The following is a 25,709-nucleotide window of genomic DNA, read 5'->3' on the forward strand; positions in this document are numbered from 1 at the left end:
TGTGTTACATAGTGTAATTGACAAGAAGAAAAAGATGCTGTTCCTTGGCCATACAGACAAGAGATATGGAGATTCAGTGAACCCAGCTCAGATAGCCATGATGTTAGACTAATCAGATTTATGACAATAGAAGAGTTCCACGAGTATGTTTTTAGAAAAGAGGAAGGAGGAGTGTGACCATATTCTAAGTTCTGAAAATTGTTTTAATGAATGCTCCAGTGTTATTCCTGGTGATTAGTCAAAATAGTTTTGTTGCACTTACAATGTGCGATCACATATGCTAATCATGCTCTTATGGCTCATGAATACGTGTACAACACACTGAAGAAACAACTGCCTGCTGCGGTTATCTTCGTAAATACCTTTTGCAAATACTTACATGATTGAAAGTTCGCCATTACGCACTGGAAAACAATGGTGCAAGAATATGGTTTTTTACACAGTTCGTTACCTGAATCTGCATCACATAAACGCAGATTTACTATTTTGTCACACAATGAGACCCTGCCCATTCTGGAATGTCCTGACCCTGAATACTTTGTGCAAGAGAAAACCATCACTATATTGCCCATAGCTGCAACATAGTTAAAGTAGATGACTTCACTGAAGAATGGATTCCAAAACTGATGTTTCAAGAGCTATGTGATAATCAACTGAATGATCCTAACATAGTGTGGTCATTCTTTGAAGCAGGATGTGGAAAAGTCCACCTAAGCACTAGTGGAGGAGTGTAGCACAAATGCACATAACTTGCTGTACTTGTATGGACAATTATGAGTGCAAGAAGGTGTATTGTACAATTATGCTATCCTGAAAGGTGGATTGCATTAACAGTGCTACAACTAGTGGTTCGCATAACTCTGTAGCAAGAAATGCTTCAACAAGTCTGGAAGGCACTAAGGTATGGCATTCATTTGTGTTAGCATCCTTTAGCAATTATTCTCACAATGAATTAGTCAAGATGTAAAACTCTAATGTGAATGTTATATAGTTTATGTCATCTAAAAGTAAAACTGGTCAAAATATAATAAACTTTAACAGAGAACTGATGATACTCCTCTATAATGGATATGCCTGGACATCATCACTCCACTCCTGGAGACTGATTGGTATTAATTACCTCATAAAGTGTGCCGTAATATATTTGTTAACTAACATACTATTAGAGATAGTTGTAAACATGCTAGATGAAAACTGGATAGTATGCTTCAAACCATCATGGAACAGGTGTCTAATTTAAACAGCTAATTGTTCAAATATCTGTATAAGATGTTTGGTATGGTGAAGGTACATAACTGATAGTTTGGCAAAATGGGTAATGCAAGCTATCAAGCACGTACTTGCAAACTTTGTTGAGCCTGTTGGAACTAACTGGGACAAGCACTTTTCATGTGGTATGATAGCACAAAGTAAAAAAACAGGAATCAATGGACTGTTCATTGAATTTACTCATATTAATTCGGGAGATGTAATTCCCTATGGACTTTAAATATGGTCCCTTATCACAAGAGTTGCTGTCAAGAGTATGTAGAGTGACTAAGATCACCAACAGCTCATATCCCTGAGTTTGCATGACAGTAATTCAGGAACACAGCACAGCAGCAGCAAAAGTGCTGCGATCAGATGATGAAATATTAAGAGACAGACATTCCAATATGGTTGTAATATGTGCCACTAACATGAAAGCAATTGGGACTTGGATGTAATGATCTGTATTTGGTACTCCAGTGAGTTGGTTCCTTAATGTATGAGATATAGCAGACAAGAAGCGTACAAAAGAGTGAGGATCAAATTGATAAGTTGCATCTGTACATCGCAGGTGAATCCTTTATATGCTAGCTTGACCAAAAATCTCAAAAGGAAACCAACAAACTGGAGGAAGAAAAGGATGCTACCTCAAGTCATCAAGACCTGTCTTACAGTAAAGAAGCAGCAGACATCTATCTGGCAGTGTTTGAGAATTCAGGCGGCAAGCTGGAATTGAAAGTTGCTCCTTATCCCAACCAATGATCAAAATGTCAACATTGGTCTCCCAGTTGGTATGGATAGAACTGGTTTATCGGTCTTCATTATCAGACAGTTGAAATAATGCTGTCTGAAAACTGTAGCGACCTTTGCTTTCAGAGCTCCGAGTATTTAATGCGGAATACCGTGTAGGTATTATTCATCGCTCTTAAAAGCAAAAAGTATATAGTAATTGGGAAGTTGCCGAACAAAAGCATATGGTATGATTTATCAAGGAGTGCATTGTGGATCTAGGTTACAAATCTATTTTCAATCTCACCTTTAATGAAGAAGAAAGTAAATCTGTAACACACATAAATGTATATGTAATTGTTACTAAAAGTTAAAAGCTTAATAAAAAGCGAAAATTGTAAGGGACCTAACATAACACAGTCTCATGTTTGTGTTTTGAGAACAAATAGTATCGTCAGTCAAACAGCATAACTATAAGATTTCTTCGAACGTAAGTGAATGAGCACAGGGTAAAACAAGGCATAACAATAAAACTGAATTGAGGTAAAGTTGTAAAGTTATGAAACCTTGCATTATGCAGTCCTTAGTCCATTAAATAGGAATACTGTTTTTTTAAGTTCATAATAAAGATAATTAATTTCGTTTGTTGTACTTCGTTCAGTCTCTTTGTTTTATTTAATGCAATCTAAGTTAGCAAGCGTCCGTGATTCCATGTCTTGAGCGAAAATTCTATTTAGAGGAATAAAAGACATCTTAAAATGCTATACATACATTTAATCTTTAAATCATGAATTAGACGTTTGGTTTGTTTTGAATTTTACGCAAAGCTACACGAGGGCTATCTGTGTTAGATGCCCATAATTTAGTATAAGGCTAAAAGGAAGGCAGCTGGTCGTTACCATCCACTGCCAAATCTTTTTACCAATTGTCATTTTTTTAACGCTCCCCCACTAAAAGGTCAAGCATGTTTGGTGTGCCGGGGGTACGAAGTTGTGCCCTTCGAACTTTGAATCGAACGCCCTAACCATTTGGTCATGCCGGGCCACGAATAACAAATACTATGGAAATGCAAACATGCAGGCTTAGGCCTATGTACACCTTAAAAATAAGGACAGGGCGAAAAACCCATAATTCATATTAATGGATATCGTTAGAAGTACGAAATATGTATATCAACACAAAATATTTTTGAAAAACGTTATCTAGTAAATATACAAGTAACAAAGATGTATTACTAATCCAAAACTGTTTTGAAAAAGTCGCTTGTAACTAAATTTATTACGTTTATATTTTGAATAACTATTTAAATTAAATGCAGGTGCCGAAGCTATTTTAATTTTAGCGAATATTTTTGACATAACGCTATTTATTTGGGGTGTAGATAATTGCACGTCAATTTTATTTCTAAGATACGTCATGATATGTGGTTATCCTGAAAGTCATTGAAAAAATAGTTCTAAAAAGGATTACTATTTTAATATTAAATTATAAAGCTAATCCTTTCGATTTGAAATTTATCGTTGTATCTTTTTGTTACATCTCACGTGCTTCAGGTACCCTCACTACATGTAAATTTGTGCCTTACCGAAAGAATTTTAAGGGGCGGATAAGAGAAGCACTGAAAAGTAGTGAAGAGGCTTATTTTGAGGGTGTAAAACAAAAGTGGAAAAATTAGGCTTAACGCTAGAATTCCTTCATGTATATGTAATAAATTATATTTAAAACTAGGTCCTATACTACTACTAATACAAATCTAAAATAGGTAAGAATGATTTTATAATTAATTTATTAACAGTCAATGTTTCATCATTATCATATCACCATTGATTTGTAGTTAAGCGCTATTCGTAAGAGATTAGCGTTACGCTTCACAAAAACTAACCAGTAAAAGTAAAAAAGTGAGAGTTGTAAAAACATAATGTAACATAAATTTTTACATTGATATTTGGAAGTTATTGAATTACTAAAATCTTACGTAAATTAGGCTGGAACCTGGTTTAGTCTAGTTGAACTAGGTAGTCATTACTGACTTGTAGTCGTAAGTGGTAGCGCAGTAACGTAATACTGACAAGTGGAATTGAGTATTAAGTTAGTGTTAATTTCTAACTTATAGTACTGGTATTACTAGATACATTAATATTATTTATAACAGAATAGGAGACATATAAGTTTCAGAACTTTACTGCAAAATAAAATAGTTACACTATTCTTAAGTAAGTAAAATACATTGCTGTAATAACGATAATTTAAAACACAGAGTAACATATATATACATGCACATTGTACAACATAATGCCGTTAAAATATTTAATATTTGTTTTAAATTAATTAATAGAACAGTTCTGTTACTCTTTTATAGAACTGGAAGAAAGAACATGTAGCCCAAAGACATAAGATATACTGAGTTTCTTTATTTACAATAATTATGTATTTTTCAATAACTAGGTTTTTAAACAAGTAATAGGAGTTTCAATGGGAGCTAACTATTCTACTTGAATAGTAAATTTATATCTTAACTAATACAATAATAGATTTATTGAAAACTACCCAAACCTAGGTATTTTTACCTTGCAGATATATAGATGATTTAATTAGTATAAGTAATCACTATCTAGCAGAATTAGAAATTGAGAATACTTCAATATCTAATACATCACAATTACTCAGATATTGTAAATTTTGTAATAAAATACAATATTTTATCAGTGATGTTGAAATACTGATACAAAAATTAATAATTAATTGATTTAATAAAGAAACTTTAAATAAAATCATTAAACAGTGCTGTAACAAATATAATAATGTATTAAATAAATATAAAGAAATAAAAATTAGATAAATTTTACTGAAAATTTCTAATTATTTATTTATGAAGAAGGTCATGTAACAACTTGGCACTACTTTATGTGGGTGTACACCTTGCTGCACATTAAAGCTTGTTTAGAGCATGATAGTCATGGTAGACTTAAAGTTTGTGGTTGGGAGCTATACTAATTTATTTAGATAAGTGGATAGGACTTTTCATACAAGTATAATTTGTTTACTGGGCTACTAGTTAGTGCCTTTCTACCATAATAGGGACTGGAATGCTAACTTCAAAAGGTTTTTAACTTACCTCTAAATGGTAGTACCACATTTTTCTTACCTCATTTTTCAGTTTTTTTCTTTTTTACTTTGGAGAACAGTCACCTTCCCACAACTGTCTGCAGGCAGTGAAGGGTGATATAAATGTGGAACATTGTGGGTTTGAGTACCCACATCTCGCTCTCCTAATTTCTATATCTGCTGCTACTTATTTATTTCTTTATGTAAGACTAGTGAATGGAGGTTAAGACTGATAGATGGTGTATCCCTACTGCAATGTGGGTCCTACTTTCCCAGTCACCTCCAAAATCTAGGGTACATTTTATATCCCATATTATTAGTGCAGGATTTTTTGTTTATTATTTTTTAGTTTATTTGTGTTTTGGCTTGTTTTTATGTTATAACAAACTAATAAATATATATATATAAACACAGAGATAAAGTGGACCTGTTTTAGAAAAAGAAAACAATCTGTGTGCAAACATAAAAATAACAAGCAGCTTACATGAGTCCTGGTGCTGAGTACCAGAACTTATTATTTCAAGGTAATACTATTTCATCCCTTATAAACATTGGGAAACAAGGCTTAACTTTAAAATGTCAAATTGAATGCATAATTTATTGTTACTTACCTCAGGTTTATTTCAGATTAGTTTTTTAAGCCAACATCATGAATACAGGCTTTTTTTCTGTCCTAAAGATCTTCTGGTTTTTCTTTGTTCACAGTTTGTGAAAGTACAAAAATGTTTGAGTAATTGCTGTATGCTGACATGGTGAGGAAACACAAAACAAAATAACTTATGACATTTCAATATTCTTTCTATATGTATATTAAAATTTACTATTATATGTATTTTTTTTAATCCTTCATACATAATATAGGGGTTGGTTGCTTAAAAGACACCAGTTGTATGGTGTACAAAGCATTGAGTATGTACATATTGTACTTGTCTAATGTTCATCTATTATTGGTTTATAATTCCTGTTTGACTTTGTACTTTTAAAGTTTTTAAAGGAACGTCAAGTATATGTAAGAAAGCTATCTTCAAGGGCTAATAATAACATTGTTTACACTCGAATTATGATGCTATTTTAGCTTGCATAAAATACAGTAAAAACAGACTTTTAAATATCTCCACAACTTTTGCAGTATCTTAATTAGTATGTTGCAAAAGGTTTGGGTGTAGTATACCAAGCCATTTTTGTTGCAGATTGTTAAGATGATAATAATAATTACAAGTGGATTTTTGTTTCCTTGTAAATCTAGTGTGCATGCTTTTTTGTGTATTTTTATATTTGTGTAGCCTTAACAGTCAACAGTAAAGGTTTTAAAGTGTTGTTTGAAGAACTAAATCTCTACCATTTAAGGTGATTTTTGCCCAAATGTTCTGTTAGGTAGTAAGTGCCAGTACTAACTACTGTATAATATTATTGTTACTGACATAATGTAAAAATTACATTCATGGTTTAAGTTTCAAATAGTAGTAGTATTTGTTTAAATTAAATTACAAAGACTCTAGGTAGATGCTTCTATTTAAAAAACAAAGCAAAAAAAAACTATTTTCCCCTATGTTTACTATTGACATTGCTGCAGAGTTTCTGAGCTATGTTTTTGGTATGGGTATGGCCCAAAGTTTTAAGATTAATAGCATGTAAAGTAAAATAATATTAACTTTTGATCAAAGCAAGTCACCTAGCTGGAGAAATCTAACAAATCAACCTAGTAATGAATTTAGCTACTTAAGTATCCTTTTTGTTATATTAATATTTTTAGAGACCAAAATATATTATTAAATGTATATGTAAAAATGGCTCGTTTGGGTTGAGAAAATTTTTTACATAGAGGAGCGAACAATGTTTCAACCTTCTTCAGTCATCGTCAGGTTATTGCTGTCAACAGTTTAGGCCATGATTATAAAAAATATTTTGTAAGGGATAGCTAGCATTGGAAGATGTGGGTTAGCTCTAAATAAATATATATGGGTATACTTGTTTTGCCATTGTTTAGATGTTGGCTTTACATGTATATGTGAACACCCAATCATTGAACATTCCAAGTTAACATACTTTAACAGTCTTTGTCTCTTTTGTTACCATGTTGTTTACTGTAACCTTTTATAAAGTGACCTCTTCATTTGTAAAAGTTTACTTAATGTTCAAACTTTGACTATGTAACTTATCATAACTTGAATATATATGTTATTCAAACCATTGCTTACTATTATTAAGTGATTGAGAGCCAGGTAATGGTTAGAAAGGGTGCTGCTTTAAAAATGTTCAGTGGTAATTAAGTTAATGCTAATTATATGAACATGAAGACAAACTAATGTTATGTTCTGACCATAATTCTAAATTGCTACATGCACAGTTTCTATCATGCTGGATGTCACTGGATGTATATAGAAAAGAAGGTAGAGTCATTTAAGTATAGCTTATCACTGTGATACAATATGATCCACCACAAAGCTATTTGAAATATAACTCTGAATATACCAAGAGGAACATTACAAAATTTAGTAGGCTTTTAATTCTTTCCAGTCTGTTGTGTTCAAGAAATTAATTTTTTTATACAGTGTTTGATACAAAATTTCCTAAATTTTTAAAGCCTTCACTGAGTTACTCTGAATCAAAGGTAATTTTTATGCTAAGAATAAACTTACCTATTTTCCTATTACAATTTTTACATTTCATTTACTTATCTTCTAGAACCTCTTAAATAAATAGTTAATTTTCAGTTACACTTTATATAATTTTCTTTTATGTTCTTTTCTCAAACATTAAACATAGTGAAGTTATCAATGTACAGAGCAATTAAATTTAAAATTGTAACATAATTTTTTCTTTGTTTTAAGATGATTGTAGACTGCTTTTAACTTTTTCATATCTGCTCTCTTTTAATTTTGTGGTTTCACCACTTTACTGTTGGGCCTATAAGTATCTGTAAAAAGCAACAAACTTCTGTGAGAACCCATTTAGCTATTTCTGATAGAGCTTCGAATAAATAAATGATCAGATTACACCATACTGGCCATCCACACTGACTATCTCAGTTTGTGAAATTGTAAAGCTGTTTTAATTTAATTTGAACTTTGCTTTCTAATCTAATAAGACTAATATTTATATCTTACTAACTTTTGTTAAAAGGATCTTACAGTAAATAAAAATATTATTTAAAAACCACACTTTGTACTTGCACAAAAATGAGACAGTTTTTCTACTTGTAGATATTCATGGTAAGCTTTCTCAAGTCTATCAAATTTGAGTGTTCAGAAGAGAAAAAAAAATCACTTTTTAAAATGAAAAAATATATTAGTTACCAGAATAAAATATCTTAAATTCTGTAATTTTTCTTTTTAGAAATAAGCTATAAATAGGTTTAAAGCTTTCATTAGCTGTTCAGAACTCAACAAAAATTGTAGAGAGATATTCTATATTTTATATGTCCATCAGTAAGAAACAACTGCTTTATGTTAAGCAGAGTCCGTTTTTTCTATTAGTTATAATGTCTATAAGGCATGTAGAGATGAGGTAATTGTTTTGAAAGTCAAGACAGATGGCAGAGCTTTGCTTGGTTTTGCAGATTTATTAGTATCCTGACAAATTAATAGAAGTAAGAAGTTAAAACTTCACAGTCCTTCTTACAATGACATGTAGTTTGTATTTTTAATTTCTTGGGCACTGTGAAAGCCATATTAAAACAGGAGGTATGAAACCTTAAGAGTAGTGTTCACAGTGTGGACACAGAACATGGCACAAAAAAGTAAAAAATTGAAAATTTTTAAAATCTTTCCAAGTTAAGAAATGAAAACTTGGATAATATCATAATTTGAATTTTCAACATTTTCAGGACCTTGAAAATTATGAATACCAATAAAATGTATCATTGAAAAGGTTTATCTTTTTGTATTTATTATGAAAAAAAAATTAAAACCATAATAAAAATGTTTTATCATGGCTTGCATCTCTAATTGTGTCTTTTGTATTTTTACATATCACACTATTGAATTATATGCTCAGAAAAAAAGATATTTCAATACAGTACATTACCCCCACTCATAGCTATATTTATTTGGTGGTGCCCTTTTTGTGCAAAATTTTTTTGTATGCCACAAGCCTTGCACTCCTATGTACCCCATGATAATTGTGGTTCAACTGCATCTTGTGTGTAAATCACCATGCAACAAACCTCTACTAATAGGAGTGGGATGCACGACTCCTTCCATTTGATTCTTTTGAACTATATGTATCACTACAAATTTAGGCAAAAAGGAAGTGCTTGTTTTCAGTTGGGAAGAAGAGTAGTTATTGAAAAGACATCTTATTTATAGGAAAATGTATCTCTTAAACAACTTTTTATACTAGATCTAAGTCTTATACTAATAAAAATAGTAATGACAAATAAATAGGCTATTCTAGTAACTATTGACTAATAAGCATTGTTACTCTTTATGTGATGACGGCTTTTACTTGTAAGGGTTTTTGATGTAATAACATTCTTTTTAAACATTTATTTATGAACTATCCTCACCAAAACCGGTAACTCAGTAAAGAAAAGAAAGTCTGTGAATCATGGTGTTTTACTATTTACAGAATATTTTTTCTCAAGTAAGTTAAATATTCAAGTGTGTAACAAGTATAATTTTCTGCATGTAAATGGTCATTTGGGAAAATATGCACAGAATTATTTGAAAAAGGCAATATGATTATATCTTATGTAACCTTCCTGTGTGTCCTATAAATAAGTGAATTATTCATGTTATTACATATTTTCTGGGTTATCTGTTCTGCAGTTTTGGATAACAGAAATTGCATGACAACCTAATAATGTGAGGGTTTATAATATAATATGGGTGACCCTGCCCTGACAAACAGTTTCTGAATAATTAGAAAATGTTACATAGAACTCCTTTATTTCCCAAAATACATACTTGTATGAAAATGTAAAATGCAAAGAATATAACATACTGGTGCATGTTCATACACACTTTTGTAGTGCATGAAATTAGGGGTGAATTTCTGTATTGATAAGCTATTGGCCCAGCACTATTATAAGGCAAAATTTTATTATCAGCTCTCTGCTGTTTTTATTGTTTTAGCTGTTAATGTACACTTTTATTTTTCACATGATTGCCAAAATGGTCATTGTTACACAACTCTCCCCATTTCAGTATACCATTACGTAACCCCCAAGTCTTTGTGTTGTCAAGTGTTCTGAATACTACTATTCATAATAGTAGTTGAAATAGTAAACAGATGTTTATTAATTTCTTAAAATCATAAATGTTTGGATGTTAGTGTAAAGCAACTCTTCAGTAATAATTTATTATTTTATTCATTTTCACTTTGCTTCCAGTTAGATATATTTGTTTACAAAACATTTTAAACATGGCTGTGACTGATATAGCAGACAAGGTTCGAGGTTTCGTGATTATACTAGACTTGTGCCCTCTGTATTCTCTTCATGTTTTGAAGCAAAAGAACTGTTATTTTCCCTGAAGTGTCAGAATTTTTAGGCTGAATTTGTAATATAAATTCATTAATTTTGTGCTGAATATTTTTTGTGGGGGTTAATAATTGTTTATACATATAAAGTCTTTTACTTTCAACTAGTGAAAATTACATTGGTTTGTGTGGAAACTTTGAGAGCCAAGACTAGATTCCCTCCAGTTTCATGAAGTTGAGGTGAAAATGATATGATCCTCTTTCCAACCTCCAGATGGATGTTGGTATCTAGCAGCTGGATTTTGGATTATATTTGATTTACCGAGAGTATGATCTTCATCTTGCATTCGTATGGATGTTGGTTTCCAGCAACCTGGGTTTTAGATTTAGTTAATTTGTCATATGTGGTCTATTTTGTCCTAGCCACTCTATATCTAGGGGCACATCCTTTTAATTAGATCCAGTTTTATATTTTTGGAATTAGGTTCTGTAAGTATTGCTTGGTTTGGATCACTATTTGGTTATAGTTCTCTCCCATTTGGATTGGTTCCACTGTTTTTCAGCCTGTATATACAACATCTTTTTACAATGTGCAAAGTGTGTACCTTGTCCAGAAGTAATGAGGTTTCACATGTCAGATCTGGCAATATGACTGTGTAATCTTAGGTAAAATCATTCACACACTTTTGAAGGATGCTTCTTTCTCTTGCACTAGTCCTACCATCTATTCAGTGTGTAATTCTATATATTTATGTGAGAGGAGGTAATGTACCATGTTGAAAATTATTTTTTTTTATACTGAAAATATATTTTCATAAGGTACTTACCTCCTTTCACATTTCCTACCCTTTCTACCCACTGAAAACAAGTGCTTTTATTTCTTACAAAACTCAGTAACAGTTTAGTAAAATTAAGTAAAGGGAATCACAAGCACAAGAGAGTACGTCTCACTCGCACTGGCAGAGGGTTGTCACAGGATGATTTACGTGAAACACACATTGGAATCAGTCAATTCTAATTAAAGGGAGAAATAAAGCTTGTGGCATGCATTAAAAAGAATTGCATATAGAGGGAAGCATTGAATGAGACTAGCTATTTATGTGAGGAGGTAAATAATTACCTGGTGCAAATACATTTTCACTGTAGGAAAATAAAGCTTCTATTTGCTGTACATTTGTTATCAGTTTCCATAGCAATCTGATAACCATATTTTTGGAGTTCTGTTCAAAGGATGAAAGAGTTTTGTCATTTTTATAGACTAAAGGATTTAATAATTAGAGGAGCTTTAATTTTTACACCCATTGATTGGGATTTTATGCAGTCATAATAACTGAGTTTGAAGGTATGGTTATGAAAATTGGAGTGGACAAAACACCTAAGGAAGTGAATATTTCTGAATTAGATTTGATGTTTTGATAATTTGAAAATAAAAATACATTTTATTTAAAATATTAGTTTCCAACTTTTAGAAAGTCAATTTTGAAGACATTAGATCAGATTTAATATTAATGTATTAGAACAACCAAATAAAATATGAGGTAAATAACTTTGGGAAATTTGTAGAAATAACTTAACATTGAAATAGATTCATAATAAAAAGAAGCAGACAACAGGGAAAATTAAATCCAATTGAAATACTAAGGACATAAAGGGGAAAAAAATCAGTGATGAATACCTGAAATTTACAATTTTTAAGTTGACACATTAACATTTATTGGAAGGTTTACAGAATTATAAGATTTGACTTGGGATTTTGTTGAAATGGAAGTTAAGAGTTCCTATGAAAAACAGCAAGGATTTTTTTAAGTTATAAAGTTAACCAAAAACTTTAGAATGAGAATTGGATTCTTACAGGTTGCCTGATGGCATTGTTTCTTGTTTTTGAAAGCTGTAAAATGGTGAAGTATTTAAATTTTGCCTTATGTTGTTAGAAAACAAACAGTGATTAGCTAAAAATCAACATTGAAGTTAGAAGTTTCAAAATGGCTTTGTTTTGATTTTCTGTGGGACTATGAATGCTGCAGTGTTTATTATCAGAAATAACTGGAAAACTTAGACTATATTTCAGAACATACTGAATTCAAGCCATAATGAAGTTTTGCTTAATATTTAAAAAAGAAATGTGTAAACAAATGTTTCATATATAGGAGCTGGTCCTAAAACATGGGAACCAGATGTACTTCACTACTTTTTGAACTGGGAAATGTATATTTATTTACTTTCACAGCGAAGATTGCATGCTGCAGATCACACGTTATCTATAACAACATGATAGTATTGCCTGAACTGATTGCCTTTGGTACCATATGGGTCTAAACATTCACACTGGTTGGTTGAATTGAAACAAAGTGGAAAATTGGTAACATACTGTATAACCACGGCACTTCATTCTTGAAGAAAAACATGATGGAAGGCTGAATTTGCCATTAAAATCCTAGGAACAAAGATTTAGGACTTAAAGAATGCAGAAATAGTTCTGGACTTCCAAGAGTCCGGAACTGTTCTTGATTTAATATCTATTCAGCACAGTCCCATGCACAAATAAAATGAAAGAAAAATACTAGGTGCCACAAGGTAATTTTTAGTTGCAGTGGCTACTGAGATTTTCAAGGCCTGGTATGAAATAAAATAAAACTTTTTATTGCTATGATTTAAAATAATGAAGCAATTAAGTTCACATCATATTTGTAAACAAACGGGTTGTTTTTTTTTTTGTAGAAAAGAATTATACAAAAACTTAAATTAAAAGAATATGTAGTGTTTTTATTTAAACTGATTTCATTATCCAGACAGTGTGCTTAGATGATAAAACAGTAAAGTTTGAAGTTATTAAATGTGTGGAAGAATAATTCATATGTATGTTTTGTAATTTTGTTTTAATTCTGTGGTGAAATTTTGTTCTCTGAGTTGAAGCAAATTGGGTACTAAATGGTTAAATGAAAACATAGCAAGTAACATGACATTTTTATATATAAATGGAAAAGAAAAATATTTTCTTGAACATGTTTTAGGAAACATAATGTAAAAATGCATAAAAACAATGCAAAAATAATGTAAAAATGCTGTAAGATCAAAGTTTGCTAAAAGAAAAAAAATTATAGTCTCTATGGCAGGTCGAGGTGGAGCACAACGACCAAACGGAGCTGCACAGGGAAAAATATGTCAGTTCAAGCTAGTTCTTCTAGGAGAGTCAGCTGTAGGAAAATCGAGTTTAGTTTTGAGATTCGTTAAGGGACAGTTTCATGAATATCAAGAAAGTACAATTGGAGGCAAGTATTTCATTGTGTTTTTTTTTTTAAGAGCAAGTGATTATTTTAATTAGTGTTTCTTTCTAATCAGAGCAAAATAACTATCTGCTTAGATCAAAACAAAAAATCCATCTGATAATGAATGTAGCTAATTCAATATACATTTCACACATTTTTTGTCATTAAGATTAGAGTGTATTGTTTTATGAGATGGACATTCTTGGCATTAATGATACTGTCAGCTTTCTCAAGGCTTGGCCAGCTTGAGAGGTTTAGTTCATTTTTAAATTGATGTACTAATTTAACGGTGCGTGATGAAATAGAAAGAGTAAAAATCAGATACATTAAACATTCTAAGCAGTACTCTTAATGCAAGTAATAGTAAAGAAATAATAGTTTGTTGTTGTATACACGTTACAGACTTCTTTTCCTTATCACCAGAGGTGAAATTGAAAAGTGAAATTGTGACACAGAGGCCTAATGCAATCTTTGACTGGCTGTACCCTCTGCTATGGACTGCAGTTTTACCTATTTAAGGTTCAGCAGCACAGCAAACCAAAGAAATATCGTTAGGTTATCTCTTATAATGGTTCAGTGTATACCGTATCAGTGGGGCTTTGTGTTTATTTTGCTTCATATAGTAGCCTAAATTAATTAAGATATCATTCACATACTTAAAATAATTTAGGTTACAACATGTTAAAGTCCAATGGACTTGAAACCCCATAGTGTATTATTACTGTAACATACAGTAGTTTATTGTATTTTAGGTAAGAATATGTTTCTGTTTTTATATTTGTGTTAAACAATAAAAGCTCTTTCAGTTATCAAAAAAATATTTGCATGAATTTCATATTATACATGTGCTTATGATATGTAATTGTTTTGTTTCTAAATTCTTTTGTAACACGTCTATCTGTTTGGGATTACTACATGCAGGAATTTAATTTTAAGAGCTTAATAGAAATGATCAAAATGTGAGACATTCTTGATTTTGCAAAAAGATTTTACTTGTGAACAGTCTTGTTAAAAAATTTTTGACAGATATTTTTCAGGAAAGTACATTTAAAAAAAAAATTATTTAATTAGGAATAATACTAAACGTCTTTCAGAGATTCTGTATAAAGAAAAAATGTAAACTTTTTAGATGCTTTGTTTTTTTCTTGTGCTTTCGATGCAGATGACCTGTGTGTATGGTTACAGTTATGTATTGGATATCCCATTTGAATTATATACTATAAAATATTACTAGCTGGCCATGTAGGTTTTATTATTATTACTTTTATAGGAGCCTTCTGGAATGAAGTATTATGCATTTAATGTAAATGAATGTGTGTTTTGTTGTTTTTTTATTTCAGCTGCTTTCCTCACACAAACAGTATGTTTAGATGATACAACAGTAAAATTTGAAATTTGGGATACAGCGGGACAGGAACGTTATCATAGTCTGGCACCCATGTACTACAGAGGAGCTCAAGCAGCTATTGTGGTCTATGACATCACAAATCAGGTGTGAAGAAGGATTATTTATTTTACAGTAGTGTCAAAAAAAAATTGGGGCATAATATTTTGGCAACATCCAGCATGTCCAAGCAAATTTGTACATGGAACAGTTTCTGTTCATTTTATTGACCATAAAGTTTCCACAGTTGTATGTGAGCTCCATGACTGTTAGTGATGATCTAATTGAGCCCTAGTTAATAACTTCTTGTTGTAGTTGTTTTTAATTAGTAAAGCAGTCTTACTTTTTGTAATACTGGTTACTTCTGTAGTTTGTTATAAATAAGCAATATGTTAAGTTTGATCTGTGCTGTAGTTTGGTCAGAGAAGGTAAATATGAACAATAAATATCACTGTGGCTAGTTGTGTGACCAATGGCTACTAACCCATGCTGTGTCTGTCAGTAAAGAAGTGGTAGCCATGACTATTGTTAATATCTTATTTCATTTCTATATTAATATTTGCTGTGGGGAAGGGCTTATTCATCAGTAACATTATGTAGTTTTTTATTAACTTGGATTTTTCTCTTTTTAATCCATTAACAAAAACCTTTAATGCCAAGGGAGCTTTGATTGGAGAGGGAAAAAAAAAAAAAGAAGGTTCACACCTTTTCATCTGACAGTCCTGGTACAGAGCATATATTTAAAATTCTGAAATATATTATGGATAGTGTTACAGTTTACTACCTACCTTTTAAGATACTGCTTTTTAACTGTTTTTTTTTAAATATTTTTCTTCAAAGTACCACTGATATTAATACTATGCTATTATATCTTTAATCCTCATTAAAATCACATTTATAGTTGTAGTGTATTAGGCTCAGTTTTGGTACATATGTAACTGTCCAAGTGATATATGAATGTGTTTTTGTATTGCTGAGAATGTTTGTGTATATACCCACACCCATGTATATAAAATTTGCAAATCATTCATCAGGTAGAAAACAGTTTTGTAATAATTATAAAATACACTATAACACCAAGAAATGTCTTTAATTACAGATGTTTCAGAATTTCATCAAGTTCCATAATGAACATTAAAACCTCAAGAAGCTAATTCACAGTATCATAACTACAGAAGAAAAGTATAGAAAATAAATGAGTAATGTTGTGCAATCAGAAGCTAGAAAGAACAAAATTAAATGGTAATAATATAATGGAATGTACAAAACATGCGAGACCTACATATGTTTCATAACATTGTTAAGAGAAAACATTATAAAACAGGGCTTAAAGTATAATCACTGCATCTTTAAAATAATAATAACCAATCAAAAATTTTAGAATCTGAAATTGATTACATTATGACAACAAAGAGGAGTTGAAGTTATTATTTAGTTTATGGTTATCATTCAAAATGGAGAGTATTTATTTAATAAAAACATTCATAATGCATGGTTTTGAAGTCAATTTTAAAATATTCAAGAAGTATGGGGTTGTTATTTTCACTTTGTAACTGGGTGCAAGACTTGGGTAGATTAGTTAGCTCATGTCTTTTCATAGCTGAAATTCCCACATGCTCATTTGCATATATTTTTAGTTGGCATGTAGTATTGCATAAGCATTTAAGTAGCAAGTTACCACAAGTATATAAATATACTTAAGTTGCCAAAATAAAATTAAAAATACTTTTTTGCACATGTCTGAGGAGTGTCACCTGTAAACAACAAACTGAATTTTTTCTTCTGACCATCTTATATTATAGGATTATATTTGTTAAGAAACTATCATCCCTTGAGAATATAATTTTTAAAGTCTTGTTTCTAATGTGATTTTCTGTCTGTTCCTCTGACTTTATTAGTACCCTTTCATGACCTTGCAACATCTCATGTAAACACCTGGTAATGGAAAATATTATATTTTAGTATGTTATACATTATGCAGAATTTTAAACTTTTTACTCTATGTTTATTACAGGATACTTTTAGCAGAGCAAAGTCATGGGTGAAAGAACTCCAAAGACAAGCAAGTCCAAACATTGTGATTGCTTTAGCTGGAAACAAAGCTGACTTGGCAAACAAACGAGCTGTAGAATGTGAGGTTAGTCATTTTTCAGTTATTATATTATAACTTTGTGAAATAACATATTCTATTTAAAATATTGATTCTTCATGTGTGGTCATAATATGAAAACACTGAAAGGAAATTGAATTACAGTAAAAGAAAGATAATGTAGACAAAATTACAGCCACAGCTCAGTTACCAGTGTTGAAGTAACAGGTTATTAGCTGTGCTACATATAATTAAGAGAAACTTTCCATTTGTAAGGCTTGATGTAAAACATTTGACTTGATATACACAAGATCTAACCAGACAACTTGGAGGAAGAAATCAAGTGAAACTAACCCTCTCATGTCTCAAAGACCTCAATCTCGATAAGAGACGAGTTTAACTGGAGACCAAAAAGAAAAAATATCAGTACCACTTCATTGCCCACACATATCGTTCTTGATTACTTTGTTTAGACATATTCAGCCAATAAGAAGTTTTCTAATTTTAAGAAGAACAGCCTCACAACAGATTAAAAATCTTGCATTAGTTTTTAAAACTGCTTTGACAGCATTATGTATAATATTTATGTAAGTGCTCTCAAGGAGCTATAAAATATAATGAAAGTGGATATTACATTAGAAATGTTTGCTAAGTACAGGACTTTGTTGTCATGAACTAAAGATAATTGTATGTATCCACCAAATATTACAAAGAATTACTCATGTGGACATTGCTTTGAAAGAGGTCAGTAAAAGTGCAGGCTACTCTAACTCTGATGTGACATTATTTGAACCTCTAAATACTAGTTTAGTTGTAAGTATAGTGACACTAATATTATTATTATTAAGCTTGGGCCATAGTCTGTGTTGTCCAGAGTTTTTCTGATTTGTAAGTTCTGTGAATTTATTACTGTGAGTAATACTAAATCATTTAAGATTGACTGAAATTTGACAGCTGGTTTGTTGATGAGTTCCTACAGTTTAGGTATTTATACTGTTGAATTTCACAAAATTTCAGTTACCTTTTTAACCCTTTCATGATGAGTTGTGTCAAAAGCCATGTTGTTGTATTCATTGACTTGCATTCAAAATTTTATTGAACTAATATTTATGAATCTATGTCAGTAAGTTTGAAATCAAATGTTAGAATATAATTCAAATTTTAATATTATGCATGAGTTAATTAATTTAGAAGTAAATATTAAAAGAACACATTTAGATATATTTTTAGTAAGTCACAGTATGTTGAAAGCAGCACTGGTTCAAATTGGATATTTGTGATGTCATATACTAATGTGTAGTTTCATATGAATTAACTACTCAAATTATTAATTTTGATAAGCTAGAATATAAAATGAGAACCTCATATTTTTATTTTGCTGAGATATGGCTTATGTACTGAATCAAACACAGTGGCCCCATTCACCTTTTTCCATTTTTAGAAACAGTCCCTTATATACTCTTACTATAGTATATGACAAAGTCTCCCTAGTGGTTTTCTCAGCCTTTTTAAGCTGTGAAAAGGCTACCAAGTTCTTTTGATCTGAGATTTCAAAGAGGTAAGTTATGTTTTCAGTCTGAAATTTTCATACTTTTTTTAGACTGATATACAGCTTAGTCATTAAGCTTCATAAATTATAGTGGAATTCTGTGGTATCGGTGTAGTTGTTTATTATTTCTTTTTGGTTATTCAACTGTATATGTAAAACCTTAAAACAAATATTCTCCACGTGCAAGATGTTAAGAGACTTAGTAGCCTATGTCCAGCAACAACTTAATTCAAAGGTCATAGCTAGAAGAGATAATTGTTTGCTTTACTTATTTTAACACTCCTACGAAAAGACGTTTCTAGTCCTGATTTCTCCAAGCCCATTCCCCTGGCTGTGGTTTCGCTAGATAGTAGATAGGGACAGTGGGAATTTCATTAATCCATTCATTAATGGATTTAAATGGCAATTTAATTTAAATACAAAATTATTAGCCTAATATTAATAACCTTTCAAGTTGCTCTGGGGCCTGTTAGGCCCCACTTTTTGTAGGAGTGTTAAGAAAGGTTTTATAATTTATAAGTTAAATCTTACTATATAATACAAAATACTGGTACACTAAAACACAGCCAAGACTGTGTCAGTTTTTTGTTATTGGATAGGATAGCATTAGTACACATGCACCTCATCAATAATGGTGTCATTATTATGTGACAATCAATTCCACTATTCATTGGTAAAAGAGTAGCTTAAGAGTTAGTGGTGGATGGTGATGACTAGCTGCCTTCCCTCTGGTGTTACACTGCTAAATTAGAGATGGCTATCACAGATAGCCCATGTGTAACTTTGCAAAAAAATTCAAATAAACAACCAAACAATTTACCCAGAAACAAAGAAAAATGATGGTTATAGAACATTATATCTCATTTCACAGGAGTGTACATGTGATTTATGAAACATTAAAAAATGCTGTTAAGTAATGATAGATAAAAATCATTTTTAACAATACATTTTTACACACTTTTTATTTCTATATTGAAATAAAGATGTTTACTGGCAGAATGACAAACTATATAAAGTATTTCTCAAACTAATGTAGATAATTGGTATAAAAACTGTTAAGATGACTGCAAAATCATGTATATGTATGTTTGTCAAATTCCTATTTACAAATGATTACCAAATGTAATTATTATACCCAGAGAAGATTATTTTGAGTTTTCTTCAAGTACAAACTGTATACAAACATGTTTATTTAAAAAATTATTAGAATGAATTACATTGGCTTGCTTCTTAAAAGGGTCAAAGGTATGAACAAACCTTGATATCTAACAGATTTGAAATTGTCTGGTCTGTTATTCAGCCGATCCTGCTGATACAGCTGTAAGTCTATAAATTTAAAACTCTAAAATCAGTGGACTCAGCAGATAGCCTGATGTGGCTTTGCTGTAAGAAAACATGCGCGCGCGCACGCACACACAGTTATGTAACTACTGTTGTGCATAATGACATAACGAAAAAAGTTTGCTAGCCTGGTTACACATTTTGACCCTGTAGCAACACCATCTGTTTGGTCATAAAGACCGTTAAATTTGAGATGGTATTTCTTAGTTTAGTTATTCAATAACATAGATTTTGGTTTCACCTTTTGAAAAACCATTTCTGCTGCCATTTCAAAAGGAATAGTGGTGTCCAGGAACTTATTATTATAAAATGAACAAAACACTTCTTCATGAAATTCTAAATCTATCAGTTGCTTACAGGTCTCAAAACTTTTACTAGTCGTATGTTCATTTATTTAAGTACTTTAAGTTAAAAAAGAAACAACAGTAAACGTGGAAGTTTCTGGTTATGAGTGCTTATATTTGAAACTGTTAGTCTAATGGCACAGTTAGTTTTGTAAATCCATTACTTATGTATTCATCTATGTTCAAAATAACTATACCATTCTCTTTTGGCAATTTGTGTAACTGTTTCTTTAGTATTGCTTAAATGATTTCTTACTTATTTATCCTTTTGTACAAATTTAAATGAGTTTAAAGTTTATCTTACAATACTATCAAAGTTTCTTCTATTTTTCCCATAAAAAAGATTGTCGTTTAGTTTCCTCAAGAGTTTATTAAAATGAAAAATGTAGCTAAAGTAATAAAATATTTCTGGGGATTTGTTGTTCAGTACATTGTGTGCAACCTTTGTTAGCAAATCAGTCAGATAAGCATTATTTAACATGTTTATGTTAAGGGTAATTTTATTTGTGGGATATTTAAAACTTTAATCTTCTGGATAATACTTCTCTGATTGTGTGAGCTTATACTAAGGTGAGTTATGACTTTTAAACTCAGTTGGTCATCATTGAATGATTTAACACAATACCTTTCGTTCTTTTCAGATTATTTAATTTCTTTAAATAGTTAAGTCTGATTTGTCTTAATTTACAGGGAACAAAATCAAACTATATGAATGAGTCATGGAATTCTGTTTTAAGAGATCCCAAAATTCTATGTTTTATTCTGTATACTTTCATATTTTATTATTCAAAACTTTTTCTTGTTTTATAATAGCATCTTTCATTTTTGGTTCATTGTAAGTCTTAAATTGAAAACCATTGGTGCTGGTTTAATTTGTTTTCATTTCCTTTAAGAATTAAAAATGTAGTTTATTTTTTTCTGTTCTAAGATAGTTTTCTACAATTCTGTAATGTTTTAAAGTTATTGTTATCACATAGTTCAATTATAAATAGAAAAACACTCTCCTAATTTGTTCTGAATGTCATATATCAGCCAATTATAAAATTTACTTGTTTAATTTACTCATATTAATTACCATTACTTTATGTATTAATTCCTTTTGTAGTATCAAATTTAAAAATTGATGGCCAAAATATAGTTTTGCCAGATGGGTACACATCTGGTTGGTCAATGTGAAACCTAATTTAAATTTAATTTGTTTTCACTTAATTATTTTTAAAGGCCCTTTTAACATCATAATTTCAGAAATTGAGTAACGGTCACTAAACCTCTTTCTTCCAACTGAGACGGACTTTTTAGATGTAAACTTCAGACTACAGAATTGTCTTATGAAATAGAAAATTGCAGTATATTTTAAAAGTTGGTTTTCATACGTTATTACTCAGCATTTCTTAAAGTGTTTCTTGAATGCTGTATACATCCTCCTCAAGTGAGCTACAATGTTCAAAACCTAATTCTACATATTTTTCCCATTTGTAGGTAAAATCAGTCATGTTTTGAGAAATTAGAAGTAATTTCAACACAAATTGTTTTCAAATTTCAGTATGTGTAACTTTAAAATCAATATTGAGAATAGAAAGATTTTCATGAAACAGAATTAGCAAACTTTGGTGATGCTACATCGTTTATCGATGTGTTTGTTTTTAATTCGGTGGGACTGTGTTGGATTAACCATTTGTTGTTTAAAGCAGCGTATAAAAGAGCCTAATACTGATAATTCTTTGAACATCTACAGATACGTAAATGAAGAATGTGATTGGACTGTAGATGGAAAGAATATTTAAGTTACATGTAGTTCTTACAACAAACGAGATAAGAAACTGAGGTCAGAGTTGAACACATTCAATTTTAATATGCAAAATAATTACTGCAAGATTCTGAATGTTTTGTCATGTGTAGTTCAGAGTATCAGATGTACATCTGCTTAAACCTAACATATTTAGCTAAACCCATAAATAAAAGTACTTTCTTTTATGTGAATCAGAAAAGTTGTTATGGTGCTAACTGGTTAGTTTTAAGGAAAGTTTTATGTGTAGTTTTATTTTTAATGCATGATAATATGCTATAATAGGTTTAGATTCTTGTATTGGTTTATCTAGTATCTGATGTATTTCTGTAGTATTACATTTGAATAAAAATATAAATTTTATATTTCAGGATGCTCAAAGCTACTCGGAAGAAAATGGTCTTCTTTTTATGGAAACATCAGCTAAAACAGCCATGAATGTTAATGATATTTTTTTGGCAATAGGTTTGTATTATTTTATTGTCTCTGCTTGTTCTTTCTTGAAAGTTAGAAGTTTTCTTAGGAATCCATATCATGCATATCTTTTATATTTAATAAGCTTGAAATGTACAAATGAAATAATTTATGGAAATATTAAGTTAAAGTTGTAAATAAACTGAATTTTGAAAAAAGTTTTCAGTTAAGAAAATGTGTGTGTTTTACATTGAAATGTCGATATCTGTACACCAATATGGTTTTTGCTAATAAGAGTAAATATACATCTGTGCATATGCTATAGAAGTAAAACAGTATTTAGTTTCATTACTCTGTGTTTTTACACTTCTCATAGCTGCTAAAAATGCCTTGCAAACAAGCATTAGATTTAATCTCTATCTTGGTTGGTAGAACACTTGCTTGCAGTCTTTGGTTCAAATCCTGCTTGAAGAAAAAAAAATTAGATTATCATATTGTCATCTCATTCTTACATGAGAAATTTGATGTTGCAAAATATATTAATGTTAATTTAAATACACTTATCTTTGAATCTGTGTTTGATGTTGAATTCTTATATTCTAACAGTGAAGTTTTTGTGCAAGATGTTTTTTTCTCATTCACATGTATTTCATGAACACCATTTTAAAAATTGGGTGAGATTGGAATCTTGTGGCAGTAAAGGGTTACACAGAAGTTTTGTAACTCCCATTTATTGTATTTTTTTTCATATTGTTTTGAATGTTATAAAAGGTTTGTTCTCTTTGTCGCTCTATTGAGAAGTATCACTCCGTTTGTGATAGTGGCCAGCAATATATATTGTAACTTGGCAACAACCTGATTGATTATTCTTAGGCCAACAATGGTGTTTATATTGAATGCCCAATATTCATGTTGATTTGTTAGAAAGGTTTGCTAAATGTTTATTACTACCAAATACCTTTTATCCTTTGTATAAATGAAAGAACTGACCATTTATATCAGTGTTTAAAAGAGTTTTAAGTGGCAAATAAATGTTAATAAATATTCATTTGATATTTTAACATATATTACATACTTGACCTTAAAACACAAAGAAAACTAAACGTTTATTACTACCAAATACCTTTTATTCCTTATAATAGTCAAAAGAGTTAAATATGTATATAGTTTGTTATAACCAAAAACAAGCCAAAACAAAAATAAACAAACAAACAAATTCACTGATTGAAAGGATTCCAGGGTACAGGCTATAATGTGCAACATTAGTATTAATTTTCTCATTTAAATAAAACATATATATTTATTTGTTTGTCCTGTAGCAAAAAAACTTCCCAAGAATGATCAGTCAGCTGGGGGTGGAGCCAGTGGTCAAGGACGACGTGGTGTGGACTTAAGTGAGAATCAGAAGCCTGTTTCTGCTTGTTGCAAATGAGTGTAATTTTGTTGATTTGGCAGTTATTTGGACATTCTTTCTTCACAGCACTTAGTGCTAATGTGTACAACAGCTCCATGTTTATCATGTTATGTATATATAAATATATCCATTCTTTTCACTTGATGAGGTATAGTTCTTATAGAGAACTGTTCAAGGAGACCATTTTAATGTATTTTAAGTGGATAAAACCACAAGAATTATGTATGCTGTAAAACTACTTAGCAAATCTTTATGGAGTACTTGTTTCTTTAATAATTTTTTTTTTCTAATTAGGCAATTTATCAGTGTTTTGAAGTAAGTGAATATGTAATAGCTAAATTACAAATGTTCAGTTTAGTGTGAGTTTTACATCTTTCACTAAAAGAAAAATTTTAGTAACTTGTAATTTTGAACAAATTTCACTTTGAATATTTGTTAGATTGTTTCCCCATTCATTTATAAAAATAAAAGGACATTTATAATATAATTTTAAAGGTTTCCATTACTTTAGGAATTTTTTTCTAATAATGTTGAACATAAAAGGTAAGAATATTTTAAGATAACAATTGCCATAGTTTCTTTCAGTAAGTGTCAGTTTTTTTGTAATTTAAAGTACCTTTTATTTTAAAATTATTTAAGTGTCTTAGGGACATCTAAAAATAAAGTACAAGACTTTTGGTTGAACCACCCATCAGTCGTTTTTAACCATTTCAAAGCTCACTGTAGTTGCCATTCAAAGTTTAAGTATCATATGGCAAATGCTTTTGTCTATATTATGTTAATGTAAGATGTTTCAAGCTGTACATAAAAGTTTCATATATTGAATCAGTGAATAAATAAAGCCGGTGTATTTGTTTGTATGAACACACTCAGTGGTAGTTGTGAAATTGTAATAAGTGACAAGTGTAATATTTTAATTCGTGCAGAAGGAAATGGTAATTTTATTTTTCAATTCAAGAAAACATTTCTTGACATACCGGTGATGAAGCCATTTGCATCTCGAGATTTATTTTACATATCTGAGGGTCGCGGATTCGCATCCCCGTCGTACCAAACATGCTCGCCCTTTCAGCCGCGGGGGCGTTATAATGTGACGGTCAATCCCACTGTTCGTTGGTAAAAGAGTAGCCCAAAAGATGGCGGTGGGTGGTGATGACTACCTGCCTTCCCTCTAGTCTCACACTGCTAAATTAGGGACGGCTAGCACAGATAGCCCTCGAGTAGCTTTGTGCAAAATTCAGAAAACAAACAAAGCATCCCAACACACGATTTATATTCGTGTACTCAGACCTAAGTGTTTTCTGTTGTAATATTCTTTGTCAGTATAATAAGATTAGGTGTATCTGTGTCACGTGACTTCTGAACCGCTGGTCGCTGGTACTAAACGAATCGTCTCAGTTCCAAAGTTCGCACAAGGATGAAACATTTCACCTAACCTGTTAAGGAACCCGGGTATTTCACGAAAACTTTTTTACGGGAATTACTCAAAAGCAAACCCAGATTTGGCATTGATTTATATAGTTAATAAGTAGGCTTACTAACTAACAGTCGTAACGTGGTTAAAGAAATTAAATTAACATTATAACAACCCTGTAAGTGTAGGCCATAGATCCCAAGAG

The 25,709-nt window shown here is 30.8% G+C and overlaps 1 protein-coding gene across 2 annotated transcripts; it reads left to right on the forward strand.

The window, feature by feature from the left end:
* The first annotated feature begins 3,388 nt into the window (after positions 1 to 3,388).
* Positions 3,389 to 24,958, forward strand: LOC143222098 (ras-related protein Rab-5C-like). Of its 2 annotated transcripts, none has more exons than XM_076448043.1 (6): positions 3,389 to 3,739; positions 13,605 to 13,772; positions 15,110 to 15,261; positions 17,168 to 17,290; positions 22,634 to 22,727; positions 23,996 to 24,958. In XM_076448043.1, the coding sequence occupies exons 2-6, from the start codon at positions 13,610 to 13,612 to the stop codon at positions 24,106 to 24,108; spliced, it is 645 nt and encodes a 214-aa protein (XP_076304158.1). In that variant the 5' UTR covers positions 3,389 to 3,739; positions 13,605 to 13,609; the 3' UTR covers positions 24,109 to 24,958. The 2 variants fall into 2 exon arrangements, with proteins under 2 accessions (XP_076304158.1, XP_076304159.1); XM_076448044.1 differs by lacking the exon at positions 3,389 to 3,739 and adding an exon at positions 4,044 to 4,065.
* Positions 24,959 to 25,709: the final 751 nt, after the last annotated feature.

This window comes from Tachypleus tridentatus, chromosome 8 (assembly GCF_004210375.1).
Source record: "Tachypleus tridentatus isolate NWPU-2018 chromosome 8, ASM421037v1, whole genome shotgun sequence".
In the NCBI taxonomy this organism is placed as follows: Eukaryota; Metazoa; Arthropoda; class Merostomata; order Xiphosura; family Limulidae; genus Tachypleus; species Tachypleus tridentatus.

Excerpts from the sequence above, each read along its gene's own strand:
- LOC143222098 (XM_076448043.1), top strand. The coding sequence starts at position 13,610 with ATGGCAGGTCGAGGTGGAGCACAACGACCAAACGGAGCTGCACAGGGA. Across the intron at positions 13,773-15,109 it reads TCAAGAAAGTACAATTGGAG|CTGCTTTCCTCACACAAACA; the intron begins GCAAGTATTTCA and ends TTTTTATTTCAG. Across the intron at positions 17,291-22,633 it reads AACGAGCTGTAGAATGTGAG|GATGCTCAAAGCTACTCGGA; the intron begins GTTAGTCATTTT and ends TTTATATTTCAG.